The 18,915-nt window shown below is 39.4% G+C and overlaps 1 protein-coding gene across 1 annotated transcript in view; it reads right to left on the bottom strand.

Moving 5' to 3' along the window:
- FNDC3B (fibronectin type III domain containing 3B) overlaps positions 1-18,915 on the bottom strand; it is a 209,646-nt gene that overhangs the window by 99,520 nt on the left and 91,211 nt on the right. Inside the window, exon 4 of the mRNA XM_050902344.1 lies at positions 6,377-6,453. Coding sequence (XP_050758301.1) covers positions 6,377-6,453 — 77 coding nt within the window. The remainder of the gene's footprint in view (positions 1-6,376; positions 6,454-18,915) is intronic.

Below are 18,915 nucleotides of genomic sequence, written 5' to 3' on the forward strand. Positions count from 1 at the left end.
TCTGTGCCTCAAGCATCAGCTGAGCAAGTTATCACAGGGTAATATTTAACTAGTATTAGCTGACTCAATTCCTTCCTTAGGCCATGTGTGTCCTAAGGTTATATGAATGTACGCCTGTTAGCTACGGGCTGCGACCACGGACAATTTCTGTGGACTGGCTGGCCTCCTACACAAGAAAATTTTCTATAGAAAGTTAATTCATTCACTTGTAATTGATATTTTACATTTAAAAAAAGCATTGCTTGCTATGCTGAGTAACCAGAACAGGAATTGTTTAGCTTAACATACTTGATCCTAACCTCTAAATTTACAACTTCAGCTAGCAATTTGTCATCTGCTAGCTTTAAATTTCAAAGACTTTACAGAGTCCTCAAAAGACAGCTGAACCTCAGAGATCTAAACTATCACATCATTGTAACTGCTGCATTTTCAGGCCTCCCATCTCTGCTACTGGTTCTACTCAACCTCCACAGCATCTCTTATCCTGGCGCCAGGTCTCAAACCTGCACTCCATAACCTGGAGAAGAGGAAAATCCTTTCCCATTTAGCACGTATTTGAAAAACAGAACTACTTATTTAGGACTGTGCACAGAAACGCTGGACTTAACTCTCTTAGACTTGGATCATGCTCTAATTTAACTGAGATAGCAAGTTCCTACATCCTGATGTGAAAAGTTTTCATCATGGCTTTAACTAGACCCAGCATCAAAAACAACTTCAGTCTTCCAGGCGGGTACAAGCTCTTATCTGTGCATCTAGACCAGACGACATGTGTATTTTGTGCTCTAGTAAAAGACAAATATGTTAAGGAACAGGTTTAGACAGAAAGCTTGTACCCTGTAGCAGCACATAATGTAAACTATATTTAAAATTATTAGGATTCCTCTTCCTGAACTATCTTCTAGAGAGGAGGGAGGAAAGCTCAGAGTTCTGTCAAAGACCTTTTTGATGAAATTATCCTGCTAGATGAAAATATAAAATATCAGCAGTAGGGAGAGAAAAGCCAGACATAAGGGCACAGAACAGGATATTTCAGTTGGACGGGACCTACAATGATCATCTAGTCCAACTCAAAGGATGAGCCAGCCTTCCAAATGACTTTTGTCAAAAAGCTAAGAGACTACTATCTTTTATTTGTTTCCTCCCAGGCCATGAATGCTGACAGCATTCTTGTTACTTCATGTGCCCATGTTCTAAATGAACGCAGAAACACACGGGACCTTGCAAAAAAATACTTTATCTCCCTATCCTACAGGGCATTTTCTCCCTAAACTAGGAATTATATATGTAAATTTCTGAAGCTGCACATACAAATCTTTAAATATGCTATTCTGTCCTTAACAGATCATAAAATTGGTAATCCAATGTATATGTATTATATGCATTAGATAGCTACAAAAACAGCACGGGTTAAGACTGTAGATATCTCTTGATTTGTAAAACTTGCAGTGGGTAGACTGTAGTAGTGCCATTCTGGCAGACGACACTCTTTCAATTCATCAAAGACAGAGCAAACTAGTTTTGACCCATTAATGTAAATAACATAAATAGTAAATTTTAACCCCTCTATTAAGTTAAAGAAGAAATCTGCAATTCTTTGGATCTGCTTAAAACTGTTTGTCAGGAAGATCATAAATTCATCAGGAAACACACTGTCTGCTAAACTGTCTCTACTTCAGTGCCCAGACGCAATGAAACCCTAACCCCTGTTGAGATCTTAGATGCAACTGGAATATTAAAAGTAATTGCTGTTACTAATTTTAGCAGTTTATATTTAAAGAAAAAAAAATTTCTCTGGTCATTTGGCACCTAGAGCTAAACTTTCATTATTTTGTGTTTTTCAAACAGTTACTAGGTAAATTGTCTTTTGATGTTATTTTTTGTGCTTGCTGGTGCAATTGGCATGCCACCTCAATAACAATATTATTATAGCATAGTTCTGTGTGGTTTTTTCCATATTTTAGGGAGCTTAATTGCTGAGTGAGGTAGATAGATGATCCTTCAGGAGAATCTGGATGAACATTACTCATACACAATAAAATTGCCTCCCCCATCGGTTGCCACATTTTGAGACTACCATTTTAAATGTTATTTGTTTTACATTAAAGGTATCACTGCAGCAATGAAAACACAGTCTAACTAGAGATAATTCACACATTCAAAGTACATCACTACTCCATGTTCTCTCATTTTTCTCCACTGAAATTTAATATTACTGCCCCAGGAAAAAGACAGGCATCTTAATTTTGCACAGGTAAACTGCACCTGTATTTTGTGAGTTCCAGTTAAAGGAACACTATCACTCTCACTCGGTAACACACACGTTTACTGAATGGGTATAATATGGTAATATGCAATCAATTTCCACTTGTTTTAAAAAAAAATATATATTCTTATTTCACTTAAACTTAGTGTGCTAGATTCAGCAAGGACATCTGGAGCATGGCCACTGGGTGGACCACAACCAATACTTTGGGAATTTCATAAACTAATTTGAAACTTCATTCATAAATCAATCTGTACCAGAAAACAGTACAGAATGAGCTCATCCACAATGAACTTGGATGTCAACATTTTATTTATTCATAGTTCATGCCAGCCCTGGCAAGTCTGCATCACTATCTCTGCCATCCGTCATGTACAAACACCAGTATTAAATCTGTACCTTGAACCTGGAAAATAGACAGATGAACATCTATAATGCTGGCGAGAACGTTGGGGTATTTTAAATCTAGAATGATACAGGTCTTCAGGACCAATGCTCATGAACTTAAAAGGATCATCACTTTACGGCTTACTCCATGTGAGTATGAGATCTGCACAACGTTCCTTCTGTTCAGAGCGTTAGGGAGGATCATCCTGTTAAAGGATGACTTGATTGACTGCAGTCTACAAAACACAGAGAAGCTCTGTGAGCAGTAAGCCATACAAAAACCAAAGAGTTTGTGGCTAAAAGCTTGTGCTAGTCAAACATGCTTTTGGAGGAGAACACCTCTCTTAGGGTAGAGAATGTACCCAAGACCAAATTCCTGATTCCCAAGGATGTGATGGATTTTCTACCACTTTAAATGTCATTTAAAGACTTTCCTCTTTCTAGAAGTTATGCTTTAGTTCTGTCAAATGCTATGTGCTTGATGGAGGAATACCGAACTGCAGGACCATGGCTTGAGTTGCATAGTTCAGACTATATGACCCCAACGTTACCTCCTGACAAAAGGAGTCTTATCAGCACTATGCATACTTCATGCTCCAACCAGTAAATCAGTCCTTTAGCCTTAAAATATCTGTGGCAGAGACCACATATTAACAACTCTGTAAATAAAATCAAAAGTGGAGTTTCATGCCAAATTTTCATGTCCAACTACACATGAGTAATTCCTCAAACTCCAGTGGAATTGCTCCAGATTTATTTCAGAGAGAGCAGTCCTCAGCCAATAGTCCTAAGCAAACAAGTTCATGATCGTGCTTTTTGATATTTCCATTTTTCTAGTTCTCCTCATTAGAACACCCAAAATCCTCCTTCCCTCCTCCCAAACACACATGGTGAAAAGCAGAAACAACAACCCATGAGGATGTCCCCAAATTTAATAGCTTAGCATCTAAATCCTGATCTTTAATCTTCAGATTATGCTGACATCAGGGAGCCTGAGTGCTCTGGAAGCCAGGAGAAGGCATCGGGCCACAGACCCTGACGGCAAGAAGCCTCCAGTGGACATCCCAGCAGAGGGTGGGATCCCAGCCTGCCCCGCAGGACTCGTGCAGCAGGGAAGTAGCTCCGTCCGCAGCTCGGAACTGGAATGGGCATTAACAGCTTGTGCCCGGCTCCTGACAAGTCGTAGGAGCTGTTCCTTCAACATCCAACAGTTGAAGCCAAAATTGTTGACGTCGCACGCATTTAATACAGATTTCTCTACCATGTCACCTTGCACAACTAACTTTTACAGTAGCAATGTTGTCCACTGAGAGCACGGCTAGGAACTTTTTCTTTCTTTTATATTTAACTAACCCTTAGCCAACAAAGAATTGCAGAGACACAAACTCTGATCTGATAGTTCATATCTGCCAGAGGTGCACAGAGGTCTGTCTGCTGAAAAGGAAATGCAAAATAAGTGGCTGTATTGAACCAGTCTTTGAAAGCAAAACCATAGCATGAAAGATCTGAACTGGTGGTGTGTATTTGTCTTCTATTATTTTCCTGGATTTTTTCCCACCCTGGCTAAGCCTTATCATTGGGAACATCTCCTTAAGATCAACAAATGCGGCTTCTAGTCACGACTACTAATACGGTCCTTGAAGTCTAGAAATAGAGTCTAACTATTTTTCCGCTGCTTTCAGTGGGGTTGATCTTGCAGGGCACACAACCTCCTGCCAATTTTTTGCTGATCATTTGCACAATACTGAAGAGGTGATGAAGCATCATTTTAATCCAGGGTTGCAATCACTAGATAACTAATGTAATATTTAAGGCTAATACTCACAGCTCCAACAGGCTTGGCATAACACAATGGAAAAAAAGATTTCATGCCTTTTTTTAATAGGCACCGTTACTTCTTCGCAGGGGTATCTGCTTTCTGCCTGACTCTTAGATGTACACTTTGGGGACAAATCAAACCAAAAATCAAATATATTTTGATTCATATCTCAGAGTGCATTAATTTGCTTTATGGCCTTTCCATTGCCATTCTAAATTTAAGTTGTGTTCTCATTGTTTATCATAAAATAGAGTTTTTAAATATGAGCAATAAGAGACATATACATTATTTGATTAGTACACACTTTCAACTACTATTTAATATGAAGCAGCCTAAAAGGCAAGAGTGTGCTTGCCACACAGCAGAACACACATTCTGCTGCCGAAAAGCAGTGAATACAGTTTTGCCCTAAAACTCTACAACATATTTCCAGCTCCTTGGAAAAATTTCTTCAGAAGAGGGTTTTGTTAAGAAACTACTTAAAGGCTTCTGTAGTGTAATTATTATGGTGCCCCACAAAAAGCATTAAAGAGGAACTGGGTTTCAGACAGAGATACAACTGAAAGATTTTCATCACTCTGGTTTGGAAAGCGTTTCAATTATACCCAACCATTTATCTCAGTACAGGGGCTGAGAGGTATAAACATTTTAATAATAAAAAGGTGTTAAAATTATTTCAAAGGAAGAGTAAATCTTTAAAAAATTCCTCTGCATGATATGGGTCAGTTTATTAAATGAGGTGAACGCATGAGGAGTATTAAACAGCACTGCAAATGCTGTCTCAAAGCGTACCCCAACCACCCACCTTGGGATGCTTGAGGAGCAGGAGGAAGCTGGACCACCCTGCCCTCCTGGGTGCCCTCTCTCCCAGCCTGGCTAACAATGTCCCCTGTACTTGAGGCATGTTTTCACTCTGTTCAGAAGTTAAAATACCACAGAGCGATTGCAGTACTTTGTGGGATTTAAGTATGACGCCATCCACAATTTTTCAGAATTACACAAGCTCACTTGTTTCCCAGGGAGGGGAAGGGATTCCAGGACATCATCTATTTTCTGCTTAACAAGATGCCAAAATATAGGTATCAAAAGTTCTTATGCTATTCATCAAGGCTATCTGAAATACTTTATATACTTTCAGTGAAGCTTTCAGTCCAGTCCAGGTCTCAATGACAGTGGTGAAATTATTGGATTTATTGTATTGTTCACAGCTATTCTGCCTTACATCAACTTTTCTTTTTTTTTCCTTTTTCTTTTTTCCTTCCTTACTTCAGAAAGAGTCTAAGCTTTGCAGAAGATGGAAGGAACACAAACAATCTGGTAATCTGAAGTGGTTATTTACACAGAAGAGCAGAAGCTGTCCAAGAGTTCCAAAACCTAACACCTTTGTGAAAAGCTTTTTCCATTTTTTCCATAAATAGATAATTAAATCACATTTATCCTTGAAAACAAAGCAAAACCCCTAGTTCTTGATACGCTGAAGGATTTCTGCTGGGAAGATACTGAGGATCAACAGCATATTTTATAGCTACAGTGGCTCCTTCTCTCACTTCCACCGGTCTCCTACCCCTTCTGACTGTCACACTAGAACTTAAGGCATCACCTAGCAACATGGACTTCTCTCCCTCTCACAAAGGGACAAAAGTTGCACATATAGGCTCAATCTGCATGTATAGCTTTTGCTAATGTTAAAAAAAAAAAAAAAAAAAGGTATACATACCAGTGTGTGAAGGTGCACATGCATGCTCACTTGTGCAAACGTGTGTGTACTGTCAGTAATGAGGAGTATGAAAATGTGTATTACCATTTTCTTTAATATTTCTAAATTAAACTTCAACCAAGTAGACTTCTCTATATGGATCAATGCTATTGCTTTTATACACATTTTAATTCTTCAGGAAGCATACCTGTGAGATGTAACCGGGAGGCACATGAATAGGGGGAATGGATCCATTGGGTGACATCATGGGAACCTCTGCTGGTCCTAATAGAAAGAGAGAAATAAGATATTAGTTTTTTCAGTTAAAAAAACTGCACAATTGCTCAGAAAAGGCTAAAAATAGCTTTATTTTTGAAGCCTGCAATAACAAAATGAGCAGCTCCACTGATTTCTGGTATATGGAAAATGCCTTGTGCCATCATTCTGAGAATAAGATCATTGTTCAATGACTTTACCATATATTCCGTTGAAATAATATTTTCATCATAAAACAGCTAAAACATAGACTTTATATTACCCACTGATCAACTTATACAGCATTAAGCAGTAACACAATATGTCCTTTAGCAGCCCACAATTCCTATATTGAAATCTGGTTAAGTTATTCTTGTCAAAGGCATGGGAGCAGAGAACAAAGCAGAAACTGTGCAGCCTGGAATTAGGCAGCTCCCAAGGAAAGCGTCCAATTGTAGCAAAAAAATCACATATGTGAAAAACTATCTATCTATTTAAGAATGCACAAAGACCAAATTCATTATCTCAGCTATTCAGACTAACCTTGGAATGTGGTTATACAAGCAAGAAGCTTATGGTTTCCACTCCGAAATCCAGTCCTGAACATGCAAGTTCCATTTTGAGGCACTGAGTACAAGTATAACAAAGCAAGTGCCATAACTATTCGACTTTTGCAAACAGAGCCTCACAGCTAAAAGGAATCATCTTGATAGAATGGAAATAGTTCGCTCAATTGCTTATTGATTCAGCCATTAAAATTGGCAACATCACACAGAGCAGTCAGTAAAATGAACCCCCCAAACATCAGACAGGTATTTGCAATGAGAGTTTACTACTTCGAAAAAGAAAAATTAATTTCATTACTTCCTTATTACATATTAAAATGTTTACACTAACCCATTAGCCCATCTGCCATGGGTTAAGAAAACAGTCATGGTCAAACTCTTGAGAAGAGCTCAGAGAGAACTCTGCTCCTTGTTACTGCAAATTGAATTTCAGCTTTGACTAACAATACAAAAGATAACTTCATAACCTTCTCTGATGGAGAAGCCATCTAACATCTCCAAACCGTATCACATTCTAGGTAAGGAAGCTAAACACTAAAACATATGAAGGACTTCAGACACAGATGGGATGTAATGGCCTTTAGGAGTGACTGCTCCTAAAGTTTAGACAAATCTAATGAAATCCCCAACAACAAAGTGAGCCACAGTCTGTTGTCTGATATCAGCAAAACCAGTACACGTTAAAGTATCAAAAAGTCATTCCCTATCCATCTACATTTTTATACTACTCAGGCTGCTTATCGTACAATAAGCAGGACTTCCCAACCTCTCAAAATCCAAGTTACACACAGGAATCCATCAGAGTCATTTATATCTCCTCTGATCTTGGTTCGTTTTCTCTGTCCAGTTATTTATAGACTAATCAGCACATACGGTTTTTACTAGTCACATCTAGATTGGAAATATGGTAATTTATCATCAAATATATTAAGCACATGGAAACTCCAAAGTTTAAATTTAAAGAAGTCAATTTTAGGTGTGTGGTTCTGCTGCTCTTCATACGTCCCTATACTTAACTATGTAGGGAACTTTACCTATAGTACAGCCCCAATAAGGAAAAAAAAGTCTTTATTACTTCTTATTCAGCTCATATGGGTTCCCCCCACACCTTATTCTATAGCCCTTTCAACATTATTTGTCTCCCCAGATAGTCAACAATTTTAGTGTGAATGGAAAAAAAAATTCAGCATAAGCAGTAAGCGACTATTGGGGGGGAGTTGCCATCTAAACAGCTCTATTTAAACCCATCAAAAATATGAAGTGACAATTGGTTCAGAAGGAACTATACAGAAATATTATTTGAGTAAATGTGTTTTCCCTATCAAAAAAATCCCTGCAAATTTCTTGTGAGGAATATGTTTTTTTATTTCTCTCTGAATCTACTTTGGTCTATATACACTGCTAAGTTTCACTCCAGAGTAAGTTGGACAGTATATCTATATGTAACGGCCAATACCGGTAAACACACAATGACACTTTTTGGGGGGACTCAGTCCACACTGGATTATCAAGTGTTGTTCAGTTCTTCAGGATGGAACATGCCTGAGATTAGGTAAAATGAATAGTTAACATTGTTATGTGACTCCTTCCTTGTCAGTGGTTTTTCAAACCTGAAAAACCACAAGAAAAAATGTCGTTATAAAAATCAAAAATCCTGAGTTCACCATTGAAGTAGACAATAATTTAAATGTTACATGTAAACGTTGCTTAATAGAATAAAGCTTTAATGTTTAACCTGTTTCAGCCCCTCACCAAAATGCTATCTACTTATAGTCATATTGGCCCTAGCCAATCTTTCTCAAAAACAGGTACTCTGACTTGGAAGTAAATGTAAAAATGGAACAGTTCTGGAGTTTCTACATACAGACCAGATAGTCTCTATATAACAAAAGACAAACACTTCGCTCGGCATGCCTCATATCTGTCCTTCTAACCCTTGTGCCAATTGCTCATATGGAGTAGCGATCTACTTGCAGGAAGAAATCAAACTCCCACACCGATACTGTTGACTGTAACACTTCCATTCCAATAAAAAAAAAAAATATTGTGTTTTATCATCAAAACGTGCACCATGCAAGATGATTCTTAACCTTATGTATGACCCACAAACTGTTAAAGTCATTTGGATAACAGGTTTTAAAAGAATGACAGCCTAGTGATTTGCAGCTAGATTTTGTTTCCAGTGCTTTGATTTCAAGGCTAGCCAAATGACTTTAGCATACATTATTTCCCCTCTCTCATCAACGGTATCAAAACAACTTCAAGCGGTAGTGAGTAAAATACAGACCCCATCTCCACAGCACGATGAGTCCCAGGAATTATTACAGACCATTCTTGCAGTGAAACCATTCCCTAATTAACACTAAAATAAAACCATACCTTTTGGGGTTTGGTTTTTGGTTGGGGTTTGTTTTTTTCTTTTTTTTTTTGAGTATTTTTGGTTATGTCAAATACTTTTGAACTGTTAAAAAGTAGACATTTAGAGAAGAACGTTCCTCCGTTGCTTGTATCCACAGGACAGATATAAATAATGTGTCCTCTAGGGAATTACAACTTTGCAAGTTTTAATTGAAGCTCATGGTTCAATACAAAATTTAATTTAACTGAGAAAAAAGTCAGTCCATTCCAACACGGATGCTGTATACTGAAATGAGCTCGCTTTAATACTTTTTGAACCTGTTAAAAAATCTGAGGCCGTTTCCAGAGTTCATAATGAAACTGAGCCAGAAGAGCTTTGGCCAGCTCTGCTGACAAAGCAAGAGGCCAAATTCCACCCCAAGCTCCGACACGGTAAATACACAGCACCTCCATCAGCTTCTGGAGGGCTGCCCCAAAACGCTGGGGCTGGCTCCATCCAAAATGCAGGTGCAAAGAAATTATTCCCCCTCCTCTGACATAAGAGGAAAAGCAGCGGAGCCACCAGGCTGAAGGCACCAAAGTCCCTCAGCCAGGCAGGTGACAGACCACACTTGTCCCGAGCTGCAAGAGCACAAAGTTTTCATATTTCTAACACATGTTAATAATTAAGGGACAGTAAAAGAAGCAACTCAGTCTCATATTGTGGCAGAGCTAATTAACAGCTTGACACCCCAGTATGAGCCTGTCCTCCTCTTCCAAGCCACATGCTCCCTCTTTTGTGCTGCTCCGTCACTCCTCTGATGGCATGGAAGCTAATTATTTTAATCATTTTAGATTACTAAAAAGGTTTTGCAAATCTATTGCCTTTTTAAAAAACACCTGCACATGTAGTCTAACAAAAAGGACAACAATTATTCTACTCCTTGTATCATGGCTTATTGTGTGAAGCGGCAGATTAAAGCAAGTCTACTTCCCATCTCTGTCTCCTGCTTCCCCTGCCAAGAGGATGCTTCTGTCACGGAGGGACTGTCAGTTCTTCTGGCCATTTTTATTTCTTCAGGAATCATGTCACAATCCACTTGAGAAACTTCTGTCCCAAGGTTTTCGAGGCTAATTATAGCCTTGGTTGCAATCCATAACACTTTCAAAATTCTTGTATAAACCAGTTTTGGAATAAGTATGCTTTTTTCTTGTTCCTGAGTGACCTTTTATGCATGCATTAAAGATCGCTTTAGTTTAATTAGGTTTTTTTCCTTAAATTATAGAAGCCAAAATCTGGCATTTCAGTTCCTCCAGCTATAGCAATGCATCTTTCCTATTTCTTTCTTTCCACATAGCATTATAGGGCAAAGAAGTAATTTTACTACACTATTTTCCTTTCCTTAGTGCTTATAGAGCATTGCTTTTCTCTCTTTATTACTAAATTATGTCCACTGTAGAATATTTTTCACATCCAGCTCCAGCACACAGGCATACGTTTTACTCGGTGTTTCTACTGACCGTTTTGCGTAACTTATTACTAAGAGAAAACCCTACCAGGCTTCGTTATAAAGTTCCCATTCTGAGACCAGTTACTGAAAACTCTCTGAAGTTCAGGGATTTCTCAGCCCTCTTTCTAGCAAACACGTACCGACTTACTATTTCACACCACAATACCTGCATTAGCAGAGAAACAATATGGAATTTAGTGATTTGGGTGCTTTTCCTTTGAAATTTAAGAACCCTGCACATTTTAATAACAAGAACCTACTGCACTAGCTAAGTAGAAAATTAAATCCAGCCAGGTAAAGGCATTCTATTTTATAAAGCTTAACAGTTATAAGTAATCCATGAAAAAATAGTACGCCTCCCTCTGATTCACAACAAAACTGGTATCACATCTTCCACTACATAGGGCGCTTCTCAGGAAGTAAATCTATGGAGCAAGAGGTGTGACTGAATGAAAGGGAAAGATAATTAAAGGGCAAATGGGCCTGCTTTGCTAAAACAAATGACCCAGGGCTTGCTGACCTTGGCCGTAACCCAAGGGTTTGCATTTTCACATGGATGAGCAGCTGTTCCGGAACAATTTCTTCAATGAAATAAGCACAAACGGGCTCCCTGTCCCTGTCAGGCACATGCGTCTTCTCCCTCCACTCGGTTATTCTCAAAGCATCTTACGGACCAAACAAGGCGATGACAAGGAAAACAAAACAAAAAAAAAATCCTGGATCTTTCCATTCATCTTCTTTCCTTTGCAGCAGAGGTGTGGCGAGTGTTTTCCCCAGCCTTTTGGCCACAGCCTAAAACTGCTTGTTAGCACAAGCTAACACAAGTATGTCAGACCACTTAATAAAAACCTTTAAAGTAGGATGTGAAAAGCTTTCACATATAAATATCACCACAATTTTGAGGTGCAATCTCTCCTAGACAAGAGCTAATTCAGATGCCAACTTAACTCTGCCCACATACGGTAAAAGGCAGAGGAAGAGTCCACTCCTAGGTGTCTACTTAAGTTACTAGGACTTAAATTTGCTGCTGATCAAGATCCAAATACTTCGTCCTTAGATGAGTATAAATTTGTAGATTAAAGCAACTCCACATTAGAGAGAAAAGAAGGAGCAGCTTTTACAATATTAAGTGCTTGAGGGGGTAAAATGACAGCTTTAAAAAATACTTTTGGAGAGGTCTGAAGTGTCAGAAAAAATCCCACCTATGCTGCATTCAACCTGCCATAGGTGAGGGCGTGAAAGGTGCAAAAGTAATGTTATCAATACAGCTTATCAAGGCGCAGGGTTACCGAAAGCATCCAGCACTTGGCCATCCCCATGGCACCAGCTCATGCCTGAAGAAGCCAGCATATAGAGAGCTTTATACTGCTTATCCATACATATTTGTCAATTTTTTTAAGACAACCTCATCTACACATAAGGATGCGAATAAAAGGATGCCTACCACACATCCATACACACTGTCTGGCACCTCAACTGTTTATTTTGTATTCAGATCGCAGTGTAGTAGTATGAAGTAATTCCTTCACTTCTTAAGAGTAGTACAAAAACATTACCAAAACCCTCAAGTTTAATAGAAATGGCTCCATGGATTTCAAGTGATCTTGGATCCTGCAACAAATGACTACTTCAATGCAAATGAAACTTCAAAAAAAAAAAAAGTATCAGCCTGAAGTCTCCTGCACCTGCCTGGCTTAACCACTGAACACGGTTACCTCAATCTGTACATGCAAACACTGTTTGAAAGTGGAGACTGAAGCACTTTTGATGTAGGGAAAATGCGCTGCTTAAACTCCTTCGCAACTTCTATGACCGCTTTATGTTTTTTCAATATCCTTTCTACATCCTGTGACTACATTAGGAGAGGTTACAAATTATAATAGTCCTTTACCCACTCCCCCAGATTATCAAGTTAATTTGCTGTAAATATAATTAAAAATAAAATGTAAAAATAATTAAAGTTATAAAAAATACATTGGTGTCTCGGAGTTTCAGTGCATTATCATTATTAACATAAAATTGCAAATCACGTACACTTGATTTACATGTTCAGTACTTGGACCTTCCAGTCACAGGCCCTACAATAACATCCAGCCCAGAGTCTGGGTTTGACTGATGTTTTCAACATGTGCAGACAAACTCACTCCACCAAACATCAAATCAAAATACTGAGAAATCTGTGCCAAATGCATCAAGCAGACAGCTCCTGGAGCATTTTCGGGCTTATTTACATGACAGCACCTTTGCTGTTTACACTAGAGACTCTTGAAAACAGTTTGTTTTACCTGTGTTTCCTACTTGACCTGCTACACACAGCGGGAGGCTCAAGTACATTCAATTTGGAGTTAAACAACAGCACTCTACGCTTTAATGTAAGAACCAAGAGATTCCTACTCAGCAGCATGCTATTTTGCAATGTGTGTCTCCCAGATGTTGTATTCTGGTTTGAGGCATATTCTAGAAATAATACAGTAACCCATAAAAACAGGAAATTAACTAAAATATATCAGTTGCACCGAACATGCCCTGTCCAAAGCTATCACCATACTACAAGCTGTTACACAGCAGCAGTATTGCATCCGAATTTTAAGAGGAAGCTAGGTTAAATGCTCATTTTTATCCCCCACAGAACTATGAATTAATAAATTTTCAAACATCAAATGTTTGACGTTTCAAACATTAAGTGCATTGCATTTTGAGATACCTATCCTGAGAGCATAAAGAACTGTCCCACTCCTCACCTGCAAGACCTCACATGCCACCCTGCACCTTAGTTTTGGGGTTCATCACAGTACATTAATTTAACAAGCGAAGGAGAGTCCAGACGAGGTCAATAGGCTGCTTTAATAGCCTGGCACATCGTCCATTTGTGCATCAACAGCTTCTCCTCCTGCCGCGGGGCTGGAAGGGGAGCAGGCAGCGCCTGGGGACAAGGACCTGGTCCTGCAGAGCAGGGCCATCCTACGCCAGGGAGAGAGCGCCGGTAACCGCGATCTGCAGCAGTGATGATTAAGCTTACATGTTATGAGAAACTTTGAAAATATAAGCCTCACTGAAGTCTTTAGAAAAGGTTAGACAAGTATACTTGTTCAGCCACAGAGAATGGAGATGGACGAGATGGATTCTTCAGATCTCTTGCTGTTCTTCTACGTTCCCAGGTGGGTTTTGCTTCTTTTTTAAACTAGGCCCATATATTATTCCAGAGTTTCAATTTACGGGCAACATTTTGGAGTGGAACATTTTGTTGTTGTTGTTTTGAACAGAAATGGAGTATTTTCCTGCCCTAATCTGAACAAACAAGTTGGATTCTTTTGCTAAAATAAACCTTTTCTGATGGTTGGCTCATCAGCCACTACTGCAAAAACACTTGCAAAGAGTATGTTGCAATACTTCAAGCATTGAAAATAAGCATACTCCCATGGCAATTCACCAGATGGGCTACAGATTGTAAATCACAGATGTCTAGACTAAAACACAAGAGACAAACATCTGTCTAAAATCAGTTGACTTGAATGGCAAATACTGTTAAATAAATCAGGACTACTTTGGAAACAAAGAGAACAACCAACTACATTGAAAACATCTGAAATTAATCCATTAGCACACAAGCCACAACACAATAACCTGAAACTGGAGAGACATTCATTTCATGATGAATATTAGCCCAAGATGACATCCTGACATCTGAAGCAGGAGCACAAAAGCATTTCTATGACCCAGCACCACGTTATCCCACAAGGACTCACGAATCCATCCCCAGAGCATCTGGCTGGAGTGGGGTTGTTATTCTCCTCACTTCACAAGTGAAACTGTGGGACAAAGAAATGAAATGCCTGATGCAGGGTCACAGAGGAAGGTTGTGGGAACGTAACTGGACACAAACCCAGAATAGGGTTTAGGTCATAAGACAATATTTAAGCCTGAATAAATCTTTGGACTGTTAAAGAACGGTAGGGTATCGCATAGAAAAATACTCTGTTTTGAAAAAAGTAAGTCTTCCTCATATCTACTAACTTTTTTTTCCTTTGCATAACCCTTTGTTTTATGATAGAAATATGCCAGAAAGTCCATGGATGGACAGAGAGAACAGCACTACCAAGAAAGGCGAGACAGAAGAGACATTGCACAGAAACCTGCAGCCTGTCCTCTGCAGGAGGCTCCAAGAGTGTAAAGGAGACCATAAAGCTGAATTCAGAAACGGGAGAAACTCATGAAATAACTATTGCCGACCCACGCAAACGACGGGAGATCTCTGTCAGCATCAGGCTTCATTTCAGAACCAAAAAATCTCATGTATCAAGTTTTTACACTGCTAAAGCTTTGAACAGCAACAGAAGGATTAGCATCTTCCAGCTGAGCTTCCCATCAGACCTATATAACCATTGCACTAACTATTAACCAGAACTCAGTTTTAGGGGAAACAGATGTCGTGAAATGAGATTTCTCTTTTTTTTTGCACCAGTTATTAACAGCATTATCATTTACATACAATACAACACTATTTGCCTGATATCAATAGCGGTTATTTATCTGTAGAAAGACAAACAACAAGCCACAAGAACATCATAAGGATGGAAGTTCAACTATAGACATTATTTTGCCTTTGCAAATTTGAGACAGCTCTTCAACACATTCTAGTGATGTAAATGCTTTTGGGGAAGTGTGTGCGCATGTGTTAGCTTTCCGGCACATTTATAAAATGGCATTCACTTGCAAAAAGTTTTGTTCTCTGCAACAGGTTTATACAAATGCTAAACAATTGGTTTTGAGCAGAACTTCCATTAAAGGTAGCGATAATTATACAACATCAGTTTTCTGCAGCAGCAAAAGAAAATGCTCCGATTATTCATAATATAATTATTGCATTCCCATAGCAACACCAAAAGGACTGTACAATCAGCAACGGACCCAAAACCTAGCCAACAATAAAGTTACACAGTACGTTCTCTTCCGCCTGCCCCAAACGAGGCAGCAATTAGGTGATGGCTATTCTGTACCTGTCCACCCACAGCGAGAAATATCAGCCAGCCAGCAAAAACTACAGCAGAGTTTCAACCCTACCACCCGCCTAGTGCTGACACAGTGCCACCCGTCATCATCACAGGGGCTGACAAGTTTTGTTCGTGACATGTTTGGATCCTGGACTTCAGTGAATCATCTAAAACTCTCTATTTGAATGTGCTCATCAAAAACATAGCAATTAATATCCACCTGCCACAAACAAGCACTCTTTATGATGTGAGAGTGGGGAGGGAAGGAGAATCATCAACACTGTTGGTACTCAGGTATGGGCTTGGCTATTTTGTGAGGCTGTGGTAAACTGCCATCTCCCTGGATTAGAAGCACATTTTTTATATATATATAAACATATATATATTTTTTACATATATATTTTTTCAGTAAGTATTAAAAGCAAATTTCAAGATACTTAATATTTTCTGTCCCTCTGTTGGGAGTTTTATTACAGTATTGCACTCACACCAGAATAACTTGGGGAAAAAAATGCAAGCTAAAATTTTAACTGTGACAACCAGTGCAGTGCTCAGAGATGCCCTCGGCAAGCCCAGGGATTTCCCAGCTGAGCTTTGCTCACACCACAGGGAGAGCCATCTCCTCCTTCCTTCACAGCGGTTCGGTAATCCTGAAGCAGCTCGTTAAGAATTAAAAAATAAGAAGCTCCATCTTAAGTAGAGAAGCCTCAACCAGAATATCGTTCTTCTGGATCAGTGAGTGCAGCAGACAAATAAAATATTTCCCTGAAACAGGGAGCTGCCAGAACACTGTTCTCCCCTCCCCAGAGAAAGCCAGCTCTACCTGAGCCTCTCCTGACTGGCATTGCTTCTTCAGCATCTCCAGTGACCCAAGTTCCATGAAGTCCCCAGCTAGTGTCTTCCATTGCCTACTTGCCTTTGCACTGGAAAGGTGTCCAACTTGAATTTAAAATTTTTGCTTGCTCGTTCTCCACCCACGATAGCGGACAGAGGAGCCTTCTATTATTTTCTTTCCAACAACCTTTTATGAAAGCCCCCACCTGTCCCCCTTCACTTTGCCCTATCTTCCTTGAGCCTGCCCTTCCATAGGCCAAACAAAATGCATTTTTCAAGCTTTTCTCATAGCTCACGTTTACAGACACCTGATTCTCTTTGCTGCTGTTCTCTGAACCTCTTGCAGTCACACCAAACCAAAAGGAAGGTGCTCAAATCCCACCGCAAAGTCCAGCAGAGCCACCTGAATCCCAGCAAAGCACAAAAAGCTGCTTACATTGACCTTGGTTCCTCCTCACCTCTTCTACTCCAGCAGACTCTTTCTGTAGCTCTCAACTACACAGTGGCTGTCCCAGAGAAGGCACTAACTTGCTTTTTCACAGCCTGCTTTCATTTATAAACACTGAAGGTGAGGAGGAAGGCTGTGACTCACCAGGTTATGTTCGAAGCGCCCCATCATCCTCCCCTCATTTTCACTTCATTTCTCATATTTCTAAGCTGAGCCACTGCAAAGAGCACGTTAGTTGAGTTGTGGTTTAAAACATGCCTCTCGGCTAATGGCAGCATTACATCCTTCAAAAAATAAAACATAAATTCTTATTTTCCTGTGTCCCCAGATAAACAATCCTATCACATAGCATGACATAGCAGGGAGAATTAGACTCTTCCCTTTCTATATAAATTAACTGCTGATGACAAACAAATATTGCATAATTAACTAAATTCTTCTAACTATTAAAATAACACTTCTAATTTAAAAAGAATGGATCTAGGACAGTTTCTCCATAGCACACCTGAAATATTTGGAATTTTCAAATGCAATAAAGGGAGCTTCTTGTTGGCTATAGCAACTGTGAAATTAATTTACTATCCAAAACATTCATCATGCAGTTTGACAGAAATTAAAAACAGCCTATCGTCCAGGGAGTAAGTATTTCAACCGGCCATCACTCTTCAGGTATTCATTGCCGAGGAGTTTTTAGGGGAACAACATACAGCTTGGTATAACGCAGAGGTTATTAAAAAGTTTTCAAACATATGAACAAAAAAGTTATCCTTTCAGTGGTTCCCAGGTCTTCAACGTGTCCATCCCAGCACAGAAAAGCCCTTCCTCGCAGGAGAGGGGGCTGGCGCGGCTCCCTACACTCCGGGGGCTTCATGGGTGCAGTTGCGTTGGAATAATCCTATTGCTGGGGCCCTTCCCAGGCTAAGGAGGTTCCCAGAGGGATTACCCAGGCACAACAGAGCCCGCCATGACAACAACACCCGCAGGGTCTGGAATTTGCAGAAAGCAAGTGGGGTGCGGGGAGAAGGGATTTAGCCACTTTGCAACTATTCAAGCAATGCTCTTGATTTCCTCTTAACAACCTTAGGTTGAAAAACTATCTTCTGAATTATTTGAATTTCTTGGTACTTCAACTCCCAACTTAGTTGGGATCTGACATCTCAGTTAGTAAAGTAAGCAAAGAGTCCAAATTCAGTATTATAGCATTTCTCCTTACAAAGCAAGGGGAGGGAGGGGAAGTGGCAGCTAAGAAAATATATATATAGTGCGTTATTTAAAAAAATATATACAATTTTCAAAAGGTAGAATTCTGAGTCATAACTTTGGTCCCTGTGGCTGCAGGAATGCATGTGCTAACAAGGGCAAGGACTGTGTGTGCCCAGATGGAAATGGGGAGCACAGCAGCCTTGACTTAATCTGACCGATTAAAACACAAATCTCACCCACCTTGTTTCATTTAAATTATTTTTGAGCATTAAAAAAAGAAAGAAAATCACTCTTCCTAGCATTTCTGAACCTAAACAAATACCAAACATTCATGTTCCAAGGTAGAAAACATCATTTCTGTTCAAAATCTCTCTTAAGTTTGAATGGTATTTCTATGCCTCAAAAACTGCACACAACTGTGCAACTTGTGTGTTGCACCCACAACCAAAATGCTTCCCTAGCGAAAGAAGGAAGAAATCCACAGGCACATTCTTCCTTTTCTTTCTCCTCACTTCCACTCAAGCCATCCCTGGAAAGCTCCTCCAGCTTAGTGAAAGGGTAAAAGGATGACAAGCTGAAACAAATCAAATGCATCTGACTGT

Source organism: Gymnogyps californianus, chromosome 10 (genome assembly GCF_018139145.2).
Source record: "Gymnogyps californianus isolate 813 chromosome 10, ASM1813914v2, whole genome shotgun sequence".
In the NCBI taxonomy this organism is placed as follows: domain Eukaryota; kingdom Metazoa; phylum Chordata; class Aves; order Accipitriformes; family Cathartidae; genus Gymnogyps; species Gymnogyps californianus.